A 24,419-nucleotide genomic window follows, 5' to 3' on the forward strand; every position below is an offset into this window, starting at 1 on the left:
ACATCAGCCAAATCCATTTACTTCCTGTCGTCAGAATTCTAGATGAGCAGAAATGATACTGTCCATTGAGACACCTTCTGATGATTCTACAGTGAGTCTTTCATCATCTTCCTCTCACCAATAACATTTATTTATAGGGTTATCACTTGGAATGAATGGATCATATCCCAAGCCAGTGTTTACTCTGTGTGCGAATAAGAACCCTAGATAGTAGACTCCAACAGTACTGTGGTGCCAAACCTGATAAGAGCCTCAAAGCAGAGCCTTGAGCAGCAAGGAGGAGACAAAAAAGTGACAGTGGCCGTCGGCAACAAGGGTGGACATGGGAAAGCCAGCGGCACTGGCTCTAAGTAAAGATCCACCTATCTCCCTGACTCGCCACTTGTCCACTGTGTCCCAGCAAAACTTAGACTTTTCAGTTCAGTAGTCATTTTTGCCCTCTCCTACTTACGAGCATGTTCTCATACTTGTATTACAGCAGGACATGGTTTTGTAAGTGCCTGCTGCGGGTGCTCGAGGTGAGTTGTATAAAAAAGAACAAAGGAGTTTTCTTCCTGGCCAGCAGCTTGTCTGATGAAGGGAGACCCAAGGCCATGGTCTGGAAAGCTACCAGCACCAATCTAGGAGTGAGATGGGCAGCATGGATGTGGGCTCTGTGGAAGTCAGAGCTGGTCACCTCTGTGAAACACTGTTTCAGTGTCCATACATTGGTGAAACACTGTTTTAGAGTCCATACATTAACGCTTCTGAAATTGAGCATGTCTCTCAGTCAGTGGCATCCTGTAGCCGATAGCCATTGATCTATCTTTCTGGTGGTGTATAGACTAATAGAGCAATTCACAGTCAGCATTGTCCTAGGTCCAGTGAAATGCAGTATAACCTGCTTTGATTACAGATGTGAAACCCACTTGTAAAAACTTTAAAAATTAACCTATGTGTCGAAAAACTAACTGGAAAGAAATTTAGCTAAAGTGCAGATAGTTTAGTTTTGTTGTTTTTGTTTTTGTTTTTGTTTTATCAGGCTAACGCTTAGTGTCACTCCCTCCCCTTTATTTTCTGTCTTCTAACAAAACTTTATGAGTGGGTATGAAGGGGTCCAGTTTGTGTGGGACTCCTGTCAACTCTAAACTCTGTGCGTGTGCAGGTTTTTGTGCCTGGGTTCTCAGTCCCTGATGGGGACAGTGTCATCTCCTTTCATCACATGTTACAGGAAGTTGGTAAGAAGAACACCAGGCGCAGGTGTGGGGCTCACTTCATTTCAGCCTCTTCCTTCTCCTTCCCTTTCTGTATGAGGCTCTGGGAACAAGGGTCATGTGTGTAGCCCCAGGACAAGCATATTACTTGGTGCAGAGTAGGCATTTAATAAGTATTTACTGGGTAAGTAATTGGCGCTTTCTCATTCAACAAATGAATAATAAACCAAGAGGACCGGAGAGCATCCTCCATGCCACATTGGCAAAATACTTTCCCTCTGCATTTCTCATTTGAAAAATAAATAATGCATATATTTCCAGCTTGAAAATGTTGAGCTTTTTTTTTTTAACTTCCACTTTCTTAATTTTTAAAAACTTCTGTAGCCAATGAGAAACAGCTAACAGCAGCCAGAAATTAGTTTCAGAATAGAGCTAGGGGAAATGAGAATTTGTGACATGCTCCAGAGAGATGGCCAAGTGGCTATGGTGATGAGATTGCAAAGAAAGTATCTATGCTGTAGCCACCTGGTGAAGGGGTAGGGACCCGATGCAGTCTTATTGTTCCTCTTAGCAGGTTCCTGAAACTTTCTAGGTGCAAGCCAGGCCTTAGATAAGGACAGAATGTGTATGCTGCTTTTCAAGGAGTGAGTGAACCTTCTTACCCAGATATGCTTGTTAGCTGCAGCTGTCCCCTTTTGTTGCTCAGATTTACTGGATAAAGTTACACAGTAGCCTTGTGACAGGGAACTTCATCCCCTACTAAAACACCATTTTTTAAGCCACAGACTGTCAGAATTTTTAACTCAATGGTCACAGTGAATCTTTGTACCTTCTTTGAAGATGTTCATGGTTTTAAAGAGCATCACAGCCCATCCCCTCTGTCTAACCTGTAGCAGAGGTCAGGGAGAAATGCCACCACTCCATCTGCAAAAATGGGAGCTGAGACATAGAAAGATATAAAATGTCTGGGCATTGCTACCCTGGCACACTATGTGGGCTTTGCAAGACGTCTAAATTTCCAAACTGAATCCATAATCAAGGTGATTTCAAGTCAAAGGCACACCAAAAGAAATACGAATTTACAACTATTTTTGGAAAATGGGATGCCTCTTCTTACATGTGTTGTCTTATGTGGAACTTAGAAGGTCAGAGTTCAAAGGGTCTTCGTGATGAAGAAGAAAAAGAAGATCCTCCAAACTTTGTTAATCATCCGCTAATTGGTACTGAGCTGGAACATTGTGTGCTGAACTTGTATTTTGGATACACTTTGTCAGCATTAACAGCAACTCTCTCTCACATGTCCTCACCTTGGTTTTATTGACACCCACACCACCCGTTCAGTCTGCCTTTATTAGTAAAGAGAATGAGATGTCCTTCCTACTTAATGTTGATAGAATTTTCAGCCTCTGTTTGGGCGATATCTCTAAGGCAACTTCTTAGTACACTTGATCTTTTCTTTTAGATGTCAACATAAGGACACTCTTTCCAACCATGTAAGCTTGTTCTTTGGTCTTTTCTTTCTTGTCAGGGTAATTCTCTTGCCCAGGCAAGCTTCAGAACTTTGCCTGGATTAGTTGCCAGAGAGTTGATATTTGTACATTTTGTTATGGTACTTACTAAAGGATAATTTCTTTTTAAACGCCCTATTCACTGCTGATTGTTCAAATGCCATGGGAATTCCTAGACGAGCATTTTCACAGTCTTCCTGCTTCTGGACACATCAAAGAGAGGCCAAGTTCAGTTCAACGGGTGTTTGTTGGTCACCCTCTAAGTACCAGGCAACGAGAATGCCATTTAATGGCTGCCATACTGCAGTAGTTAAAAGGGGCAAAAGGAACCTGATGTGTTACAAGGAAGATGGCAGTCAAAGGTTTTGAAGAAGTGGAGTATGCAAACAAGAGAGACACTGGAGATAGTGTCCTGCTGTGAGCACAGGTTAGGCCCCAAGTGGAGGAGAGGACACAGGAGAACAAGGTGGCCTTAGCAAGAAACAATGCATCACATTCAGTGCAGTCACTCTGATGTTTTTCAAACATCATATAGAGATCTGTGCAGAGAGTGGCCCAGGATAGGCAGAAAAGCCAAGCTCTTGCTATCAGAATTAGATTGCGCTGTCTGGAAAACTCAGTAACTGGAAGGGAGTTTGCTTCTCTCAGATGCAACTGGAAAATTGGAGGGATGATAGAATTAATGTGGGATTGTGTGTGTTCACAATCTTTCTGAAGAAAGGAAGGGAGGGTAGAATAGCCAAGAAGTGGAGACACACTCCATTTAGGTGCCACATAGACAAAGACCTTTCAGCTTTGTCTTTGAATAAAATTAGAAGTGAACACAACCCTAGGGGCTGCCTGCTCAAGAGAGGTACACACCTCACCTTGCATGGAGCTCAGTTTCTATCCCTCCCTTTCACACAGTTGGCATGGAGAACCTACAGGCCACATGCCCTACTCCTTTGTGTCTCTCCCCACCCACCCCCGTGGTGTGTGTCTGTGTGTTTGTGTGTGTCTGTGTTTATGTGCTTTCTGTATATATGGATGTTCCTGTGGGTACTTGTGTATGTATGTCTGTGTGTCTGCGCTGTCTGTATCTGTGGATGCTCCCTTGGGTGTGTACACATGTGCCTGTGTTTATGATGTGCTATATGTATCTGTGGGTGTTCCTATGGGTGTGTACACGTGTGCTCGTGGCTGCGTGTGCACATAGAATCAGAGGACAATGCCAGGTTTTTTCATTGATCATGCTCCACATTACGTTTGAGACAGGGAGTCTCACGAAAACGCAGAGCTCACTAACTGGCTAGACTAACTAGCTAACAACGTCCATGAATCTGATTGCTTCCATCCCCCCACAGTAGGGAGGTTGCAGATGCGCATATCAATACCCACAGCTTTTTATGTGGATATTAGGGATCTAAATTTGGGTCCTCATCTTGTGTGACAAATATTTTACTAATTGGACTATCTACTCTGTCCCCATTTTGTGGATTTTTTTTTTTTTTTTTTTGAGACAAGGTTTCTCTGTGGCTTTAGAGGCTATCCTGGAACTAGCTCTTGTAGACCAGGCTGTCCTCGAACTCACAGAGATCCTTCTGCCTCTCCCTCCCATGTGCTGGGATTAAAGGCGTGTGCCACCAACGCCCGACATTTTGTGGATTTTTGATAGCCTCTCATAAGCCTATAGCCTCACCGAACTGGATATGTTACCTCTGTTTCCTGTATTTGAGTACTGGTTTCCTGAAGACCCAGCTATTTCATGTAAGCATTTATGCAGAGTGTGAGCTTCCAGGATTATTTTTTTTTTTTATGGTGGTGTAGTAGCAACAGCTGGGTTCAAGTTTATTGTTTTTACATGATAAGATGGCCACTATAAGAGCATGTTGGATAGAGAGACAGCTTAGTTGAGCCAAGCCAATAAATCTCCTGTTATACCACAGCTTCTACTTTGTCATCCTGAAAGGGGGCTCTCCCATCATCCTGGTCACAAAAGGAATGCTGATGCTGATAGTCTACACATCATATGCTGACTTTAGGCAGAGCAGAAGACAGAACAGAACTAATGTAGTACGTGACCTCTCGAAAAGCTCTCTCTCTCTCTCTCTCTCTCTCTCTCTCTCTCTCTCTTTCTCTCTCTCTGTGTGTCTCCCTCCATCCCTCCCTCTCTCTGTCTTTTCTCCCCCCCCCCCGTATGTGTGTAATGCTACCTATCTGGAACACAGGTCCATTCATTCTTCCTCTTGTTAATCAGTCACTCCTTCTAGGACTCTGCCAAGATTTTTACCCATCTCCTCCAACCTCTTGGGTGTCTCCCGGGCTTCCACGGCTTGTTCTTATTTTTCACTGCTTTGGAGTTTTCAGTTGCCAACATCCCATCATCCATGGTCCAGTTATTCGGTTTCATTAGGAAAACACCATGAGGCTATTTGATGCCAGCATAGTAGCAGTGGGAAGTGGGAGCCCTTGCTTTTGGTCACAGCCCCTGTGGTTTATAAGCCGTCTTTTTCATGATTTAAAATATGCCCTGTCTGTGGGCCCCCAAAGAAGTGAGCCAGACAGTGTCCACACAATGGTGGCATTTTCCTACCTCAGTATGAATCTGTAAGCTTGTCAACTCAGTTCAGATTGACTGCATGAGGAAACAAAGGGTTTCTAGCTACCAACATGCTTCAAAGAACAAAACACATTATAAATGGCTTGTCCTAACCAACACATTGTTCCAGCTCTGGAAATCATAGCACACTATGTAAATGAGAATGTTGTGGCAGGTAGGAGTTCAGTTCACCTCTTGTTCCATGGCCATTTACTGACCATGGTTGCTCACTGGCACTTTCCATGAAGAGTTTTTTGGGGTATTGCCATACCTGATATCATTGATGGGATGTTAAGTCTTTAAAGGTTAACTTTTAAGGCATTTTTAAAAAGACAATAAACATACTCCCCACATCTCTGGGAAATTTAGTCACAACTGTATATGTGATTGCAAAAGAACACAGTCTAGTAATTGTATTGCTTAAGTTGGGTGCGAGCATGTCATAATTCTGAAATTTCAGGAAGACACATATAATTGATTAGAAATCAAATGTCATCAACTTCCAGAGGAACTTATGAGATATTTACAAAAGAAATGAGCCAGTGAGTGTACTTGATGCTACTCAGATGTTACCAGCAGTCCTAATCAGGAATTCTTTTCAGTACTAGCTCTGGTATTATTAAGCTTATACAGTTCTAAGGATTGATGATTAGAGTCACAGAAATCCTTAATTACTCTCATATACTTAATTACTACACAATTACCCCAAGAACAGTTTTACATAAGTAGTACTTGATAAATTCTGACAGCGTGCTAATTCTACAAAAACAAAAGTTAAATTTAGGTGTGTATGTGTTGGCTCAGTCAGCGTTTCAACATCACATGTTTTGTGGGAAGGATTGCAAGGTGGTCGTCTGCCTGAGTGATGGATTATAGAACTGAACAGTGAAGAACCCACATCTGTGGCATGAATACTTGAAGAATTGGCACACAGAATTTTATGAGCGAGCACACACCTGACCACACAGATTGAACCTACCAGATTAAGGTGCTATGTTTTGTCAGTAAGAATACGAAAGTGACTAACTCCCTAAATCTTGAGTCTACTCAAGACAGAGAGCATATTGTCCCAAGGTGCTTTTCATAAAGTGCTTAACAGATAATTTTTAATAAGTATGAATGAATGAAAGAAGAGGAAGAAAAGGCTTCTTATACTGAAGGAGCTAGCCTTGACAAACTGGGGCCTCATGGTCAACCATATCATATGTTTCTCACATTCTATGTGCCATCATCTTTTGAACCTGTTCTGCTATTAATGGCCCTTTAAAAATTAATGTCCTGCTTTTCTAGCATGTCTCTTCAGTTTACATACATGTATGCTTGTGCATTTGCAGCAATATACTATCTCCTGGTGGACTTTCTCAAGAAATGTTTCTGAAGAAAACTTTCTAGGCTAAAGTGTTTACATTTTGGAGGTAGATGGGCTGCCATGGGTGTCTCTGTGAGACTCCCAGGTTTAGTCTCCAACCAGTAGACATGGCTGTCCTGTGGCTTCTTGGTGGTTGTCAATATGTTCAGCAAAGCTGAGTCACTTGCTGTAATTTTTCCTTTAGTTAGCAGAGTGACTGAACATCTTTTCATGTCACCGTTGAGGAGAGTTTTACTAATAGAGAATCAATGGCAGAGCCGGTGACTTGGGCTTCTGCATCATTTTAGCTGCCTGCCTGCTCATTCACCCATCAGGCAGGTTGTATACCGGCAGCGAAGCACTTTAGTTTTTATGGGTTTCTGTCTCTTCCTTCCTCCCCCCCTCCCTCCCTTTCTTCTTTTCTTCCTTCCTTCCTTCCTTCCAAATTGGAACTCAGGAGTTTATTGAAGGGAGGGAAATACCTAGACAAAATTTTCCATTTCATCGGCTATTGTGACTTGTCCATCACAAAATTTTAAAAGTGCCTGTGGTAAATGTTCGATATGAAGTGGTTTTTCATTATTTTGAGGAAGTAATAACAGGTTTTCAAAAGGAAATATCCTCTTATAGTTGAAACTCATGAAATTTGGCCTCTAGTGAATAGAATTTTGAAGAAAAATATTTTTTTCCTCATAACCCTATTTTAAGGGTTCTGCTAAACTCCATAAGGATGGACAGGTTAATGGGCAATCTTCGATCCTTTCATTTTAGCTGGAATTATCTTTTGTACATATGATAAACAATTCATAGTTTAGAACAAAAAAGTGAAGAGCTGTGGAGAGAGATCCATTAAAGGGAAAAATGGAAAACCACACATCAGGAACATCCGAGTTACTGGTAATGAGGTCACTGTGCTAATAAAATAGAAAACCAAACACTAACCCTGGGAGTGGCTTGGTCTGCCCCCAATTGGCTGCTTTCTGGTGAGCACTATGTTGCAAAACCATCCCAGTTGCCTTAGAATTTCTTGTTGGTTTACTTAAAATTGGTAGGGCTCTTTTGGATTGCAGGAATTTTTCTTCTCTAACCTAACCAAATTGTTCCTACTAACCCCTCCATTTCAATCTTTTGCAAGGCCTTCAAGAACTGCACCTCAAAAGTCACAATTCTGGTGAAGTGGAAGCATTTAGACATTTCTTCTTGATCATTTGAGTGTGACCACCAGCCACTCCCTTTCTGCCTTTCTTTACCAAGCCCACAACCTCTTATCACACATCCCAAAGCAAGTTCTCAGATTTCTCATCTTTATGGCAACATGACCCAGGAAATCTGAATCAGTCCCATAATTACCCAAGGGCCTTTGCATCAGCAAACTAGGCCCAATGTAGCTGTTTCTCAGCAAGAGTGTGTGGTTAATTCCTACATTCATATTAACCCATATGCTATGCTTAAAATGTACTCTTACAGACTTCATTGTTTGTCAGGTTTCAGGTAACTCTATAGAAACCATTCTTCATTTTAAGTATGTGTGGGAAAAGAGGCAGTATGTTGTTAACCTTCAATTCTCTTACCCACTTCTGTTTCTGCCTTCAGGGTTATTTAATGGTCTGTCTGGCATCCAGTGGAAAATAGTGATTCAGAGGAGCAAAAAGATCCATGGTTTCTGGATGGAGCTCATGCTAATTAGTTTTAACTGTCAACCTAACATAGCCTAGAGCTACCTGAGAAGGAAGCCTCAGTGAAAAGATTGTCCAGATAACATTTGTCTGTGGGCATGTCTCTGGGGAACTCTCAATTATTTATTAGTGTAGGAGAGACAAGCCCACTCTGGGAGACACAACTCCTAGGCTGGTCATGTTGAGCTATATAAGAAAGCTAGCTGTAAATGACCCTGCAAGTGAGCCAGCAGTAAGCCAGGCCTCCATGGTTCTTCATTGGCTTGAGTTTGTTCCCAGGATAGAGAACGCTGCCTTCAGATTCCTTCTCTGACTTCCCTCAGTGGTAAGCTGTGACCTGGAAGTATTAACCAAATACAGTCTTTCCTCCACATGTGGATTTGACTCAGAGTGTTTGAAATAGCAATTGGAATCAAGCTAGACCAAAGCCCTTCATATTTTATCACCTTAGTTTATCTTCTTCCACTTAAGAGAATTTCCATGGTGGAAAGGGAAGCAACAGCATTTTCTTTAATTTATATACCTACATGTGCAAGTATCCTGATTCTTAGTCCTTCAACTCATTGTGTTCCTTCTTACCATCAATATTCTCACCCAAGTCTCCAGCAATGGTTCCATTCACTCATTCATTGATTGATTTTCATGTAGTCATTTTCTGATATGTACCAGGTCCTACTGTGACTACTGAACCTACAATAATGGGAGAAAAAAAAAAGTCCATGGCTCTTTTGAGTCTGTATGTATCTAAGGGGTATCTATTATGTATTATATTAGTTAATAATTGTGTTCTTTGACAATTTAAATAGATTTTGAGTTCAGTAGTCAGAGAATATTTCCTGCCCACAGAATTGTGTAATCTTTTTGTTCCCTGTGAGGCGTTACACATTTCTAGATGCATATTGCAAACTTAAATATAAAAAGTGTGATGTGCAATGGGATGAGATTAAGTAAGAAAGGAAGATCCCTGTCAGCTGGATGTGCTCATCAGAGTTAACTCCCAAAAGTGGCAGTGGGAAGATTTTAGCTTAGAGGGAAAGGTGGCAGGGTTGGGTTATACACACTGGCAGTCAGTGTCCCTAAGTTTTTAAAATACACACAGTCACATTCTATGGTGGTCAGTGGAAGAAGATGAGAAGGGTCCTGGTATCCAGGGACATCTTTTAGGTTTCAGAAGCACTATCTACTCTCTTATCTCAGACCCACATAAACATTTCCTGATACTCTTCACCCTGAGCCAAGATTCCATCTTACTCTAGGATTGGAGAGCTGGAAATTTGTATAACCACAGATTTGGATTCTGAGAAACAGAAAGTCATCTAGTTAGAAAAGCAGGTAGAACTCGGGGCTTTGTTTACAGCTAGGCAATAGAAATCTAGGTCACAAGATTATTAAAGAGTCAACAGTAGGGAGACTGAATCATTCACATAAAGTCCCACATTTTCACATTGGCCAGGGACTGGCACATAAAAGGCCCTAGAGAGGAAGGAGCCTGGCAAATCTGACTGATGACTTCTGGCCATGCAGTCCAATCTCACTCAGGACCCCAAGGTCCAGCAGAAAGCATGGTCCAGAACAAAGAAAAAAGATGCCCCTCAGAAGAACTCTCTTTCCCCATTACAAATAGAACTCGGGTCCTTGGTATTGTAATTTCAAATGCTTTAAGAAATTATTTTCAAATGATGTGTGGGATACTCCTCATTAAACACAGGTTTCCAGGCCTTTTTCCAACAGTCCTGCTTCTCTGGGTCTTTCTTTGAGTCCAGGAATACACAGGTTCTTCCCAGGTAGAGCTCGTGCTCGGGTGTCCACTTTGAGAATCTCTGGCCTTGTTCTCAAGTAGTCCCTCACCATGCACTCCCCCACATCCAAGTCAGAAAGAAGGATTCGCATCCTGGTCGTTGTCATCTTCCTTCTCCCTTTCTGTCCTGCGAGGTTCCACACATGCAGTGTGGTCTAAGTGCTTTAGAAAGCCAATATGGCCTTTGTGGCAAGACGGAAGCAGATAAAGTCACTAAACCTGCATTCTTTGCCATACTTCTCTTGTACTGCTGTAGGCCTAAGTCCCTCTAAGTCCACAGTGCTTGTGGGCCTTTGAAGAAGGAGCCTGACAACCATGTGCATATGTGGTCCATGTGCTCTAGCGCCGGTATTTTTCATGAACTGTGCCAGCAAATAGACCAAGGTTAGAATCTGGCTTCTGATGAATTACTCTAGCATGGCTGTTTCTTTTTCAGTAAGCTGGGGACATTATAGCTTATCTGAAAGGCTGTGGTCAGCATAAAGATGGTCTATGTAAAACCTTAGGTCCATGCTTGGCTTTAAACCAACAAATACAATATCCTTTGCTTTTTTAGAAATTGTCCAAGTAGACACTAATCAAAATACTCTTTGGGGGTCTAGGCCCCGCTCCAATTGATATGACAGACTTTGAAGATCCCCTATGGAAGGCCTCACCCTCCGTGGGGAGCAGAAAAGGGGTTGGGATGGGAGGGACAAGGGAGAGGGAACTGGGATTGACATGTAAAAGAAGCTTGTTTCTAATTAAAAAAAAAAATACTCTTTGGTAAATCCATGCGTGGGAACTGCCATTGAGGGAGCTCTGGATTTAGTGGCTACTTTAATTCTGTTGCTGATTTGCATTAAGGTAAAGGATAGACTAATAAATAATTCCAAATATCTGGCTACTTAGAAATATTAGTATGGTTGGAAGAGTTTCCTACTTTATTTGCATGACATCAAATGAACCAATTATCAGTCGTAAATTCTTCAACAGTTCTCTGCTTCTATGCCATTTGTTTCAACTACCTAGTTTCAAAGAAGAAATGTCAAATGGCTATGTATGAAGTACTCTTTAAGGTGTTTTGACAGTAAAGTATCTGGCAAATAATGAATGTGTATTCTCTCAGGCTGTTCTCTTGAGCAAAACTTGAGTGCATGGCATTGGTCTGATAATACATGACCCCCAGACTAGAGACCCATGGCCTTTTAGGGGCTTCTTGCCTATTAATGCCCTCTTCTCATTGGCCTCTGTACTGGATTACAGAAGGTATTCAAAGGGAGAAGGTCACAGTTTCCTACGAGAATCAAAGCCATGATGTGGATGAAGAAATGCGAAGAGCCAGGAGATGAGAAGATATTTCTCTTCTTTGTCCCTCTCTCGTTTTCTGCCAACATTTGTATTTTCAGAGATGGCCTGTGCTAGTCAGTTATTGTCAACTTGACACAAACTAGACACATCTAGGAAGAGGAAACCCAATTGAGGAATTGTCTGCATCAGAATGGCCCATGGCATATTCTCTTGATTGACTGCTAATTGATGGAGGAGCCCAGTCCACTGTGGGTGGTATTATTCCTCACTTAGTGGCCTTAGGTTATATAAAGGAAGGTAGCCAAAAGCCAGAGTAAGCAATCAGGCAGGCAGTGTTTCTGTGTGGTCTCTGCCTCAGTTCCTGCCTGGAGTTCTTGCCCTGCCTTCCTCAGTGATGAACTGCTACCCAAAATTGGAAGATGAAATAACCCCTTTCCTCTCCACATTCTTTTTGTTCATGGTGTTTATCACAGCAATAAAAAGTAGCTAGAACATGGTTTTAATGTGGGTGAGTGTGGAGATTGCTAATCTGATGTTAGTGACCATGAGCTTTAACTTAAGTGAGAGGACCCACGTGACTGAAGGAAGCCTCTCATCTCCAGACTGCATAGAGGGCTGTTTCTGGTCCTTCTTTCTTTTAAGTGGCCTCTTTTATCTTTCCTGTGCTTAGCATCTGTGGGCATAGCAAACCCTCCCCTATTCTAACTCTGCATCCCAATGCTGAGTGAAGCTGAGTGAAGCTGCACAATTGTTAAAGTAACCACAAAGACGATGCTCCGTTGTTGTGCAGAGGTAAGAGCTGCAAGTGTCTGTGTTAAGTGAAATGAGTTTTAGAGAGAAAGAAAGATACTGGTACAGCTCCACCCATTACCCCGTGGTTAAAGTAGCACAGATGTCCTGCGGTGAAAATGTTTATTGAGTGACTACTATACAGCAGTTGCTATTCTAAGCTCTGTGGACAAACAGTGTCAAATTAGATGATGTCCCTGACTTCATGAAACATACTTTTTGGGGGGGGTGGAGGAGTATGTGATGTACAGATAATAATAGAGATGCATACATTTATCTTTTTTTTTTTTTTTTTTGGTTGTGAGCCTAGCCTTTAATGGCTGAGCCATCTCTTCAGCCCACATGTATAGCTTTTTAAGACTGTTTCTTGAGGCAGTTTTAGGCTAACAGTAATTTTTGTAGAAAATAAAGGTGGTTCTACCAGCCTCTTTTGATTTCCAAACTTGGCTGAAAGATACTTGAATACAAGGACAGACGATCAAAGATCTCTAAGGCAATCTACAAAGAACCATTGGGACATTGGAGGAAAAAAAATCCCAAGAGCCAGATAGCATATTTGCACTGTGTATTCCTATCCTGATACTCTGAGATGACTCCTCCCAGTGTCCATCATTTGGGTGCATCCACCTCCCTATGTAGGCAACAATCATATGACTAAGGGAGAAATTCTACACTTCCTAAAGTCATCCATAAAATTACAGTCTGCAGAAAAATAATTGGTCTTAAAGCTCATAAATACACATCCTTTTTCCTTTGGCTAGAAAAAAAGAAACAAACAAACCTAAAGGGCTCAGCCAGGCATTGATATTTCTGAGTCCCCATCCAGGCTCGGGCTGCTCAGCAGTGCTGGAAAGAGGGTGTCTTCACTGAGATACTAAGATGGATCTTCAGTAGCGCTGGGCAGGTCCTTCCACTTAGGCCTGCCATCACAAGGTCATATAAATGAACTATGTGAAAACTTGATGTTTTGCTATTTATTCTTCCTGTTGCGTACACTGCAAAACAGAAAATAATGTCTGTTTCATCCCTGCATTTATGTGATATAGGTGAGGTATACAACCATTCTGCCCCATCTCTGTGTGTAACTGGGACGTTTGTCTGAGCTACCCAGCATCTTCTCTGGAGTCAGAGTTTAGTGGCTGTTCCTGGCATCACCATCAAGTAGTACAAGAACTTCATTTAGCTAACATGGTGTATGACATGACTTGACACCTTTGCAAGGTGCCATCTGCCAATATGAGTCTTTATCTTCACATGTACACAGTTGGATAGAGCTTTCTCTGTTGACATGTCACCATCATGTGGTTCAAAGAGTGGACACCTACCTGTGATGTTCCTGCTCCTTGTAGGCATAGTGAGGTAAATCCAGAGGATAGTGCACACAAAAGATGTGTCACAAATTGATTTCTGCTGCTGTTAATTTCCAGAAGGAAAGGGCTCTACAGAATTGTGAGTACCCTAGTAGTTTAGCCTGAAGCAATACTTCGCTTCCTGAGGGGAGGGGATGAGATGACTGTTGCACTTACGTATGCAGACTCTGGTTCCTTCCCACAGGACTGAAGTGTGAAATGTGTAAGAAACAAAGAGATGTAATAGTCTAATATACTTCCTGGCTTGAAGGCTAAGAGACTAAAATAATTTATCTGGCTTTTATTCCATCCCTTAGTTGACTCTGTTTTTCTGTCAAGAATTTAATCAGGAACATTGCTGAAACATGGTTGGCTAAGCCTGGGACTCTGGATTGATCTGGAATGACACTGTCTAGTGTGGTACTGTGAACCACGTGTGGTTGTTTAAATGTGAATTAATTAAAACTGAATAGAAGTCAGTCAGCTACATTTTTAATGCTTGATAACCACATGTAATTACTATGTGGGACTGTGCCATCACTGAGCATGGTCCTGCTGGGCAGCACTGCCCTGGAAATTCTCCTCCCTCCTGTAACTTCCTTTCCACTTGGGAAGGAAATAAGCACCTAGCATCAGAAGAAGGACTGAACTCTTGGTCTCACTTGTCATCAAAGGACCTCAGGGAGCCTATGTGACAAAGTATGGAAAAAAGCTTTTAGGAATGTGTTATAGTGATACATGAAGAAATTTGCAGGTAGTTGTAGGGAATAAAATAGGATACAAATAGCCAGGCTTGGTGGCACATGCCTTTAATCCCAGCACTCAGGAGGCAGAGGCAGACAGATCTCTGTGAGTTCGAGGCCAGCCTGGTCTCCAGAGTGAGTGCCAGGATAAGCTCCAAAGCTACACAGAGAAACCCTGTCTCGAAAAATCAAACAAACAAAAAAAGGATGCAAATAATGTCATATGTATTAATTTATATATTAGTTTTAGCCATCTTGCAAAGTAATAAATTGCACTGTGACATTTTCACATGTATTATATGCTTTATACCTCCTCCCCACTCTTATGTATATATGTGTGTGTCTGTGCATGCATGTGTGCACACGCATGCACGGGTGTGTGCATACGGTTCAAAGTTGTAAAGGCATTTATCTGGCCATTTCTCAACTATGTAAATAAAGATAATTTCTTTCATTCATTGTTTATACCAGGCTACATTATTCTTATAATTAGCTCCAAATCTTTTTATAATTAGGAAAGCAACTTTGTTTTTAGAAAGAAAAATGAACTTGCCAAAATTGAAAATGAGTTGGACTAGGAGGAATGAGTCTCCTTGATCTTCTAGATGCTTCACTTTAGATAAAATGAGATGAATTTTATGTCTGCCCCTCCCATTCTTGGAAGTGAAATGACTTGGAAAGAAAGAAAGAAAGAAAGAAAGAAAGAAAGAAAGAAAGAAAGAAAGAAAGAAAGAGGGGTGGAGTTTGTAAGTAACTGTGATAGCTAGCCTTTTGTGTCAGCTTGTGTTTTTTTCTGTGCCCCCATCCATTGTCAGTCCTCAAGGGCAGGTACTGTCTTCCATCTCTTTGGTCTCTCCAGCTGTTCTTGAACCAGCAGTTGATAACCATTACTAACTAATTGACTGACAGATTGGCTGACCTTGCCATCACTCTTAGGTTTTATGCTCACAAAATGTGCTAACATTTTGCCTCATTTTGCTTTGGGTCTGAGAAGTCATACTCTTTCCAAATTTGCTGTTTGAAAACCATCCACTGGAATACAGGAACCATTCATCGGAAAATGAGTTGGGCTTTCTCTAGGTTTATATGTGTGGCAAGATCCTAATGGAAATTTTTTTTAAAAAAATCATGTTAGTTTTATGGACAGCAGTAAGAGGAGAAAATGTTAAAAATCTTTGATTTGACCTGCCGCCACCACCATCATCCAGCAATGTATTAATCTATTCAGGCTACCTGAAGCGGGTAGGGTGTCATTAATGAAGAGCATCTCCTTCCCCAGGTTAGCTATTAGAGTAATTAAACATGCTTGTAGGGACATTCCGGTTTTGATAGGTTCTCAATTCAATCACAGTCCCCAGACAGGAATCATAGTCTCCTTTGCTGTCTCCTTCCTCAGGTCCCAGCTGGGATCTAAAGCCCAGAATTCTGGGTGTATTTTCCTGTGTCTCAAACCTTTTAAACTTATGCACATCACAACACCAGAATACAGATGTGACATTTCTGCTCCCTCTCAGAAACAGGAGGGAAGATAGGGAAAAGAATGAATTAGTTTTCACAAAAGGCCAGTGAGTATCTCTGTCGTGGCACCTGAATGATTGATGTTCCTGTTTGAAGAGCCGTGGGAGTTCAGTGAAAAATGCCTCCTCTTCTTGGAAGGGTAATGTCACACTGAGGAGCGATACGAGGGGATTTATGGGTGACAAATTTGAAGGGAGCCAGCATGGAGCTGTAGATAGCAAATGTCTGTTTTCCTCAGTAAGGAGACATCACATTCCAATAGAGCATGGTCATCATTTCTTCCTGATGTACCCATGCTACCTTTATGACTATGGGGACCCAAAGTCAAGATCTGTCAAAGGGAGGACCCAGACTGACAGATCCAATTTCTGCTTCTCAAACCACTTAGACTTCTTGTTCTGGCCCTGCTGAGGTGAATGAAGAAGTCATGGTACATACTAGCTCACACAGTGTCTGGGAACCGTAGTTCATATCTCAATGAGCCCATGTGTTCCCTTTTCTTCAATGTGTGATATGTTCTAAGATTACAATCATTCAGTCTTAATTCCATACTGGGGTTTACTGCCTATAGTTACATTTGTTTATTGAAGGATATTTGTTTATTGGAGGACATCTTGCCTTTTTGAAAATTTAATTTCCCATAATCAAATTTACCTTATTTTTGAGAGCTGTATTTTCATGGTGAAGTGACGTTGCTTAACATGTTGCCTATTTTGCAAATACATACATAAATTATATTATTAAAATATAGATAACATAATTATATGCTTTGTAAATGTTAACTTGTATTTTGTATGATTTTTGTAGTAACTCAGTGTGAGATTGTCACTACCGCTAACCCCATTTTACAAGTTAAGACACTGAGACACCAAGACTATGCAGTTGCTATGTGTTTTAGTGAGGATTTGAACCCAGGCAGGTAGACTCTACAATACTTACTACTTACCATTAAAATGTAGGCAGAAACAGAATAAAAAGACAACCATAGAAAAAGTATTTTGGCCGGGCGGTGGTGGCACATGCCTTTAATCCCAGCACTCAGGAGGCAGAGGCAGGCGAATCTCTGTGAGTTCAAGACCAGCCTGGTCTACAAAAGCTAGTTCCAGGACAGCCTCCAAAGTCATAGAGAACCCTGTCTCGAAAAACCAATAATAATAATAATAATAATAATAATAAAATAAAAATGGAAAAAAAAGAAAAAGTATTTTGCTGTGTTCATCCTATGTGTAGACTTTACAATTTGATGTTTTATAAAATAATAATTTGGTTTCTTGCCTTTTAAAAAATGAGACAAAACTGAATGGTGTTGTTAGGGTGCTTGGTGGCACTGTTTTGAGAGCTGCTCAGTTCTCTCACCAGGAAATGCACCTTTCTGTGCTCTGACATTCTTTGATGCCTGGCCATTTGGCTTGTGGCTTCATCATCATTCATGTTGCAGTGACTGTCTCGGCAGAAGGTGCTCTTCAGAAAGAGTACTCTTAGGATTATTGATCCTCAGATGGAAAACTCAAGTCCAAGGGAATAAATTCGTGGGTATACTTCTAGTTAAAGGTAGTCAGATCTTGTCCAAGGATCTGGGCAATGGAATCTACTTTTGCCAGTGTCTATAAAGCTAAGCAGGTACCTTCAATAGTCACACTTCAACCCCAAGGAGTGATCTATGCCAGTGTAATACATAAGACTATGAAATGTTATTGTTATTTTAAAGTCTATTTCTTGGTTGGCTAGGGGGTTGACCTTCATTCTGGTCAGTTATTTGAGTATTTGAGAGTTATCTCTGTTGATTTTGGCCTGTCTCATTTAAAAGCATGTAAAGCCATTGGGAATCGAAACCAGAAGTCATTACTTAATGTTTCTCTCTGCTTAGATACGGAATTTCCATAGATAAATTACAAAACTATAATGATGCTCTGATGATGCTTTGCCTTTCTTTTCCCAAACCTTACATGAATGTTTTCTGTGGATTCTATATAACATGTACTGTTACCCACTTACAAGTGACTATACTCTAGTGTGAATGTGCCCAGAGTGGAAATCTGCATTTGTTCTCTGCCTTACATCATCAGCTCCTAGAGGGTGGGATCTGTGTCTCCACTAGTGGGTAAACACATTTTTAGTGATGTTTACAGCAAACTGTAGAACAGCCCTCGGCCAAGGTGAGCCAGGTATTTTCTAGGTAGCTTAAGGTTCCAAATAAGCAAGGAGAAGGTTGCGTTTGTGGTGGGGTGCATGTACCCAGTTTCCCTGAATTTAAAAGAGAGCTAAGGAGAAACAAATAGCACCACTCTTCCCGCCTTGGGAGAGTCTCCACAGAGTGTTCCAGTCTTAAGAGGAGAAGGCTGTAATGGTGGAAGACATTCAAGACCAGGGTTCCAAAGTTGTGTGAACTGGGTTCTGTCTCCTCCATCAGTTTGTCGTGTTTGCCAAGGAATCCTAGGGTACGTCCTCTAGTAATCCCCTCACTTTCCCCATTAAAACCAGAATGGTAATATCAATAATGACTGACATTTCTAAAGCACTTTAAAACATTATAAGCCTGCTTCCTTATCCAATAACCCAGTCGGTCTACACAATAGCCCTGTGCGGCAGACAATGGCACTCACATTTTACAGCTGAGGAAACACACAATGGAGAGCAGCCTCAGACAGCAGCAGGGCCTCAGCTCCCCATCAATAGAGTGTGGAATGAAGATTGCATTATTATGTTTTTAAAAGCATATTACACGCTCAGAAAGTAATCCACTGATACACATTGTCATGCAGCAAAGAGAGAAAGGGAAGAAGTAAGGGAGGAATCGAGCAGGGTGTGGAGGATCATAGAAAAGGACCATGTGGGAATGCGAGAAAAATGCTAGTGAATAAGAGCAGAAATGGCGGGGAGAGAGGAAGTATGCTTATCGGTAGGTTGGTGGTGATATCTTTGGGATGTCTTCATTTCTTTGTCATAGTATTGTCCCCCACTTCCAGTTTCCCCTTTTACTGAAAGAATCAGAAACAGTAATAGTGAAATGGGCTCCAGTTTATCCAGTTGTGAGATACTAGGAACCTACTTAAAACCGCAAGGAAGACCGAAGTATTGGAAAGCTAGAGATGGCTCTGTGCTCGGGATTGTTCATTTGTATTTATGGTGGGCATGCTTAGGGGCCTTCTGTGGGGTTTTGGTCAAATGTGGAAATGAACTGAAATGCAGGATAAAGGAAGTTAAGATGCATGCAAATCCCAGTGGAAGGGACTAGGATGGCAACATTGCTCCCTAAAATTGTCACAAGCCAGCAAGCCTTGAACGAAGCTCATCCAAACACTTGTTTTCCAAGACGTCCCAGGTACTCGAAGATGCAAAGATGTCAAATTAGTTTGACTCGGTGAGGTTCTTCCTGGGTAGGGATGGTTTCTGCCCTGAAGTAGCTCATTGCTATACTTGTATTTCAGGATTTTATGGCCAGCTGCAGACTTTCTGTCCCCCGCATTACCCTGATTCCCAGAGAACTGTGCCACCCAGCAGCTCCTGCAGTATGGTGCCTTCCTTTGAGGACTGCCTGGTCCCCACGACCATGGGTCAGGCCGGTTTTGATGTTTTCCATAGAGCCTTCTCAACACACTCAGGCATTACAGGTGGGTGTCTGCGACCTAGCCAAGAAGAAAAGAAGCCGGGTATATTTCCTGTGGCTGGCAGGGACCATGTAGAATCCAGTAGAACTACCTCTGAGACAGTTCTCATCTTCACCTTCTGCCCTGGCTCTCACCCCTTTGCCTACCTGCACAGGGGCCAGCATTTCTCCCCTAGGTGGTGGCAGTTCCTTCCAATACTCCTCCGCAGTTCACCTTCTTGCTAGAATATCCTAGTCATATCATCTTACACTCTCTTCCCTGGCACAGCATTGAGACTCATGTGATTTTACTTAGTCAAGTTCTCCAATCCTGCCCGCACAGACTCTCCCTTCATTTTCCCCCTATCCTGGTGTATACTCATATTCCTGGTCCCATGTGACCCTTCTCTGCCTTTAGGTCACCCTCATCCCTTCCTAAAACCCTTTTACTTGAGCTGAAATCATATTTTATGTTAAGGCACATCCATGCAAGCCAGTCTTTTCCCATTCTGTTTATCAGGGACACACTTAGAAGGCCGAAGCCTTAGCTCCCTCCAGCACCTGTAGGCAGCGTGGGTGTACTGTGTAGCCATGGGGCTGCACAATGCAGGGACTGGCTGACTGCCTGTGTTCTTTCTCTTCCAGTGTACGATTTGCCTTCGGCTTCTTCAAGCCTCTTTGGGGAACCTCTTCGCAGTGGCCCCGAAGATCCCACGTTCTTGCAGCTCAGCGCTGTGGACCGCTGTCCTAGCCAGCTCTCCTCCGTGTATACCGAAGGCTGAAGGCTCCCCAAGCCTCTCCTGCATATCCAGGACCTTGGAGTCTCTAGTCACCTCTCATTTTCATACCCTCATAAGCCTTGTGAAGGATGCCAACCAAATCCATGGAGCCAGTAGAGTCACTGGGTCTCTGGAAGGCAGAACTGGATGGTCGGATCTGACTTTTCTGGAATGCTTGCACCTCTTCCATCCCCCCTCAGTTTGCTGGGCCAGGTGACAAGCAGGAATTTCTTTTCAAAGGGAATTTAGAGTCTCACTTTAAAGACACCTGTTACTTCCTGGCTGTCAGCTCTGGAAAGACCAATGAATGTGCACAGGACTAGATCGTGACCCTTGCTAAAGACTCCAAAGACTTAACGAGAGGAAGACTGCCCAGGTTCCAGAGGCAGAGTGTACAGCCTCACCCATGCTTTCCCTCACGGCTGAGTGATGTGCAGCCATGAATACTGAGGGAAATCCGTGTTCAAAGCAGGTGTGGCTTGGACTCTCTGAAACTCTAGCTTTAACATTGGTCTTACATAGCCCATGCTAACTACTTGCTTCCCAGTTGCTCCTCCAGTGGCAAAAATAAGGTTTTATGTTTGGCAGCCTACTTTGTTTTTGAACTTTAAAGACTTGCTTTTTACATCTACTTTTAAAGGAAAAATATTTAAAGGTTTGTTCTTTTGGTATAAGTCATTACCATTTTAATCACCCCAGCTACATGTATTTTACCACAGCTGTTGCTCTCCCTGGCCTAATTTTCCAGTCTAGCAAAGGTTATCTGAGGGAAACAGAGTAGTTAACACATACACGCCCCTCTCTATCTGCCCTCCTTTGCTGTGTGTGATGGTATATATCTTTAACTCCAGCACTTGGAAGGCATTCTGAGTTTGAAACTAGCCTGGTCTACACAGTGAGTTCCAGGTCAGCCAGGGCTACATATTGAGACCATCTTAAAATAAATAAATAAATAACCCTCATGTATTGATGGTTCAGTGACTCCAGATTGAAAACCATTCCATTTGAATGGTTCCTACATTTCCTAATCTCTGGTGCTCTGCCCTGGACAGACCAGGAAACATGAGAGCTGGGACACGTTGAGTCATGTGCGTAGGTTTGTTCAGAGACCAAACCAAGGGCACCTGTTGTGCAGTTCTTTTGTGTGCCTCTGCCCAGTTCTTTACAGGGATCCATTCATCTGTCTGTCTCCTCTGTAGTGCCCTCCTGTTTTCACCTCCTTCCTAGCTGGATTTCAGACATGCCTACTATCAAATTAAATCCTGTCAATTCTTGGGAAGGTTCACAGAAGGCAGACTCAAGAAAGCAACTTTTTGGAACTCTGCTTTGAAGGCCTGGCCTTTTTTTCACAAAGCACATAGCCATTTTATGTTAAGTCTAAACAAGACATCATTTTCCAGGGACAACTTTTAGAAAGGTACTAAGAAGATCCTATGTCCTAGGGCAAAGGCTATACAAATAAACCAGACTCCAAAAAGCTGGTCAATTCCAACATTCTAGTTTGCTTACATTTCAGGATTTTCCCCCCTTAAAAAAAAATGCTTCTTTAACAGAACTGAAGCTAAGTTCTTTCTGGAACTGAGGCCACTGGGACTTTAAATAGTTCAGTGTCTTGCGATCTCGAGACTTATACCCCAATAGACAGACCTTTGAGTCTAGCCCCCAGTCAAAAGAGTTCCACCTCACTCCATGCTTTGTTCCAAGATGCTACTTGGAACATGGATAGGGTAGATAAACAACCAAGTATAGGTTCTAGTTTCACAGCTCATCGTTTGTTCTGGAGTTGCTGAAGAAACCGTGTTCTTGGTGGAAACTATTGTGTAGACATCCAGGTCACAAGACTTTGAATTCTCTTAGGTCTTCTGATCTTTGAAGATGAAAGTACAGCATGTCAGGCTTCCTCCACAGGTGAGCCCTTGGGCTGCTGGAAACCACCACCCTTGTAGATCTGGTAGGTCAGTACACTTGGGCTAAGCAGGAACACACATATGTTAATACTGACTTACTTGACAACAACCCTCGTTTGACCTCTGTCACACTCCAGGAGGAAAAGGAGACCCTACTCTCACGATAAGCATCATCAGTTGGTAAACCCCAAAGCATTTGCAAGGACCTCCAGGCAGATCTCATTGGGGTGATAAGGAAAGAACAGGTGGAAGGCAGTTGATCTTTTCCACTCTACCTTCTGGAATTACTTAAGTAGGAAAGTCATAGAAAGGAACAGAAACACAGACCACAAATGACATCTCCCCCTGTGGTGGAAACGTGAGGCTCTGGAGCCAGGCTCTGGACTCATGGTGGCCTTCCACATGGCATGGCCCCTTTTCCTGGATCATCTAGAAGGATCTGGTGTCATCAAGGCTTTCTGACTAGGTCATACATCCACCCCAAGTCCCACAGTCAGCCCCAAGGGATATTCTTGCTGTCACAAAGAAGCATGCTTGGAGCCAGGTCCAGTGCAGCCCCCAAAGCCCTCTAGTGTATTCTTGATAGCCACTGGTCTGGGGGTCAGAGCCTAGTGACATGGTACATTCAGGGTCCTTCAGTTTGTACAAAGTGTCTATCCTTAGGTTCCAGAATTTCTCCTTAGGTTAAAAATGTGTCCCTCACTTTGGCCTACATGGTTGCATCCTTATTTTTAAGCAGCGAAACTAGAACTTAAAAAACATAAATTATTCCCTTCCATTCCTAGGCCCTTTTAGTCCCTTGGTGGGTAGCCATTTTCATAAACATCCAACTGGAAATTGTCATTTGCCTTTAAATGCAAAAATACAAACAAAACACTAACATCTAGTGAAAACACATAGCACAAATCCAATTATCCTATTACATGAAAAAGATCATTGCTTCATCCATTGTCTTAAGTCCCTAAAAGGACTGTATCAAAGTGTCACTTGTCATTTACCCTCTGATCAGCACTTAAAAACTGTTTCAATATTCCATGGCCCTATGAGGTATAGTCCAGTATGGTCGGTCTATGCCACATGGCCCAGGTGATTCTAAAGTGAAAAATAAAAGTATGTGATAGACTACAGCATAACATCTCCTGATAACAGGTTTGGTTATGTTCAGTCCTAAAGTCAACTGTCAATAGTTCACTACTACAGGCATGGAACAAGGCTATAACCTGTCATAGAACTCCTACCCCTTCCTCGCCCCCGAATGCCTGGAAGTATTGACAATAGCCTCTGTAATGTTCAGTTTTATTATTTGGTGTTTGGTTTGATTTGACTGTTTAGAACATTGCTGTTATTGCCGTAGATAAAGTAACAGGGAAAGAGAAAACCCAAACTCATTGACTAAAATGGTGAGTGTAAAAATGAAGAGATTTATTTTGTACAAAGAAGTGTCCTCTGTAATATTGCTGACATAAAGCACTTTGGGGGGGGGGGAGTGGAAATCTGTTTTCCATAGATCACGCAGGCCCTTGTACATTGTTCTGTGTACTCACGTAGAGAAATGTGCTGCGTATATCATACTGGATACGGGGCCGGTTTGACTGTAGACATACATCTGGTGCTGGTTGTCGTAAATCTTTCAAGGAATTAGGTACACTTTTTTTCTATTAATATGTATAGTTTTGCGATTTGTCACAGTTATGTTTCATATAATCATAAGTTATTTTGTCTTGTTTCATGAAGTCCTTTTTTTTATGTCAAAAGTAAAATGAAGGGATTGTGTACTTGGCACAGAATAAAACTGGAAATAGAGGATGCCCCTCCTGCCTGAAGCGCTCCTTCAGCGCCGTCGCTTTAAAACACAATGGCGACCAGTGTTGTTTGTTTGTTTGTTTTATTGTTCTGTTTTGTTCTGTCACCAGCCTCTTCTGTATTGGGGATGGTAATTATAATTAAAAGCAGATGGGAAGGGGGGTGTCCGAGGCCAGCTTTAAAATGCCGCGTTGCTTTGGGCCAGAACTGAAGCCTGGATTTAATTATAGATATGAGGACGAAATGGCAGTAAAAATGAATGTCTCCCTGAATCCTTTACATGTTGGGAGTGTCCATAAATAAAACATGAAGTTTTATTTCATCACATTTAATTAAAGCTTTTATACATGTTTTATTGGTTATTCTATTAATCCACTTCACAAACTGGATAAATGTGTGCAAGGGCTCGGAGTTTATTTGTGCCTTTTCAATGTAGCGCTACATCACGCTTCAGCAATGCCTCTAGAGCTTGCCAGCCCAGGTGCTGGGCTTTCAGCATGCCGCGGTGGGAGGAGTGCATTTCCAGCTCCATAGTCCTAAAACCTTCTGGGGAA

At 42.2% G+C, this 24,419-nt stretch overlaps 1 protein-coding gene across 4 annotated transcripts in view; it reads left to right on the forward strand.

Annotated features, from left to right (window-relative positions):
- The window catches only part of Glis3 (GLIS family zinc finger 3), a 426,885-nt gene extending 402,667 nt beyond the window's left edge, over positions 1 to 24,218 (forward strand). For 3 of the 4 annotated variants that reach the window (XM_027406458.2, XM_027406457.2, XM_027406462.2), the window contains 2 exons: positions 19,219 to 19,401; positions 20,022 to 20,158. In XM_027406458.2, the coding sequence (XP_027262259.1) occupies positions 19,219 to 19,401; positions 20,022 to 20,158 (320 nt within the window). Of the gene's footprint in view, positions 1 to 19,218; positions 19,402 to 20,021 lie in introns of all 4 variants that reach the window. The other variant, XM_027406459.2, reaches the window with a different exon arrangement.
- The last annotated feature ends 201 nt before the right edge of the window (positions 24,219 to 24,419 follow it).

This window comes from Cricetulus griseus, chromosome 3, assembly GCF_003668045.3.
Source record: "Cricetulus griseus strain 17A/GY chromosome 3, alternate assembly CriGri-PICRH-1.0, whole genome shotgun sequence".
Lineage (NCBI taxonomy): Eukaryota > Metazoa > Chordata > Mammalia > Rodentia > Cricetidae > Cricetulus > Cricetulus griseus.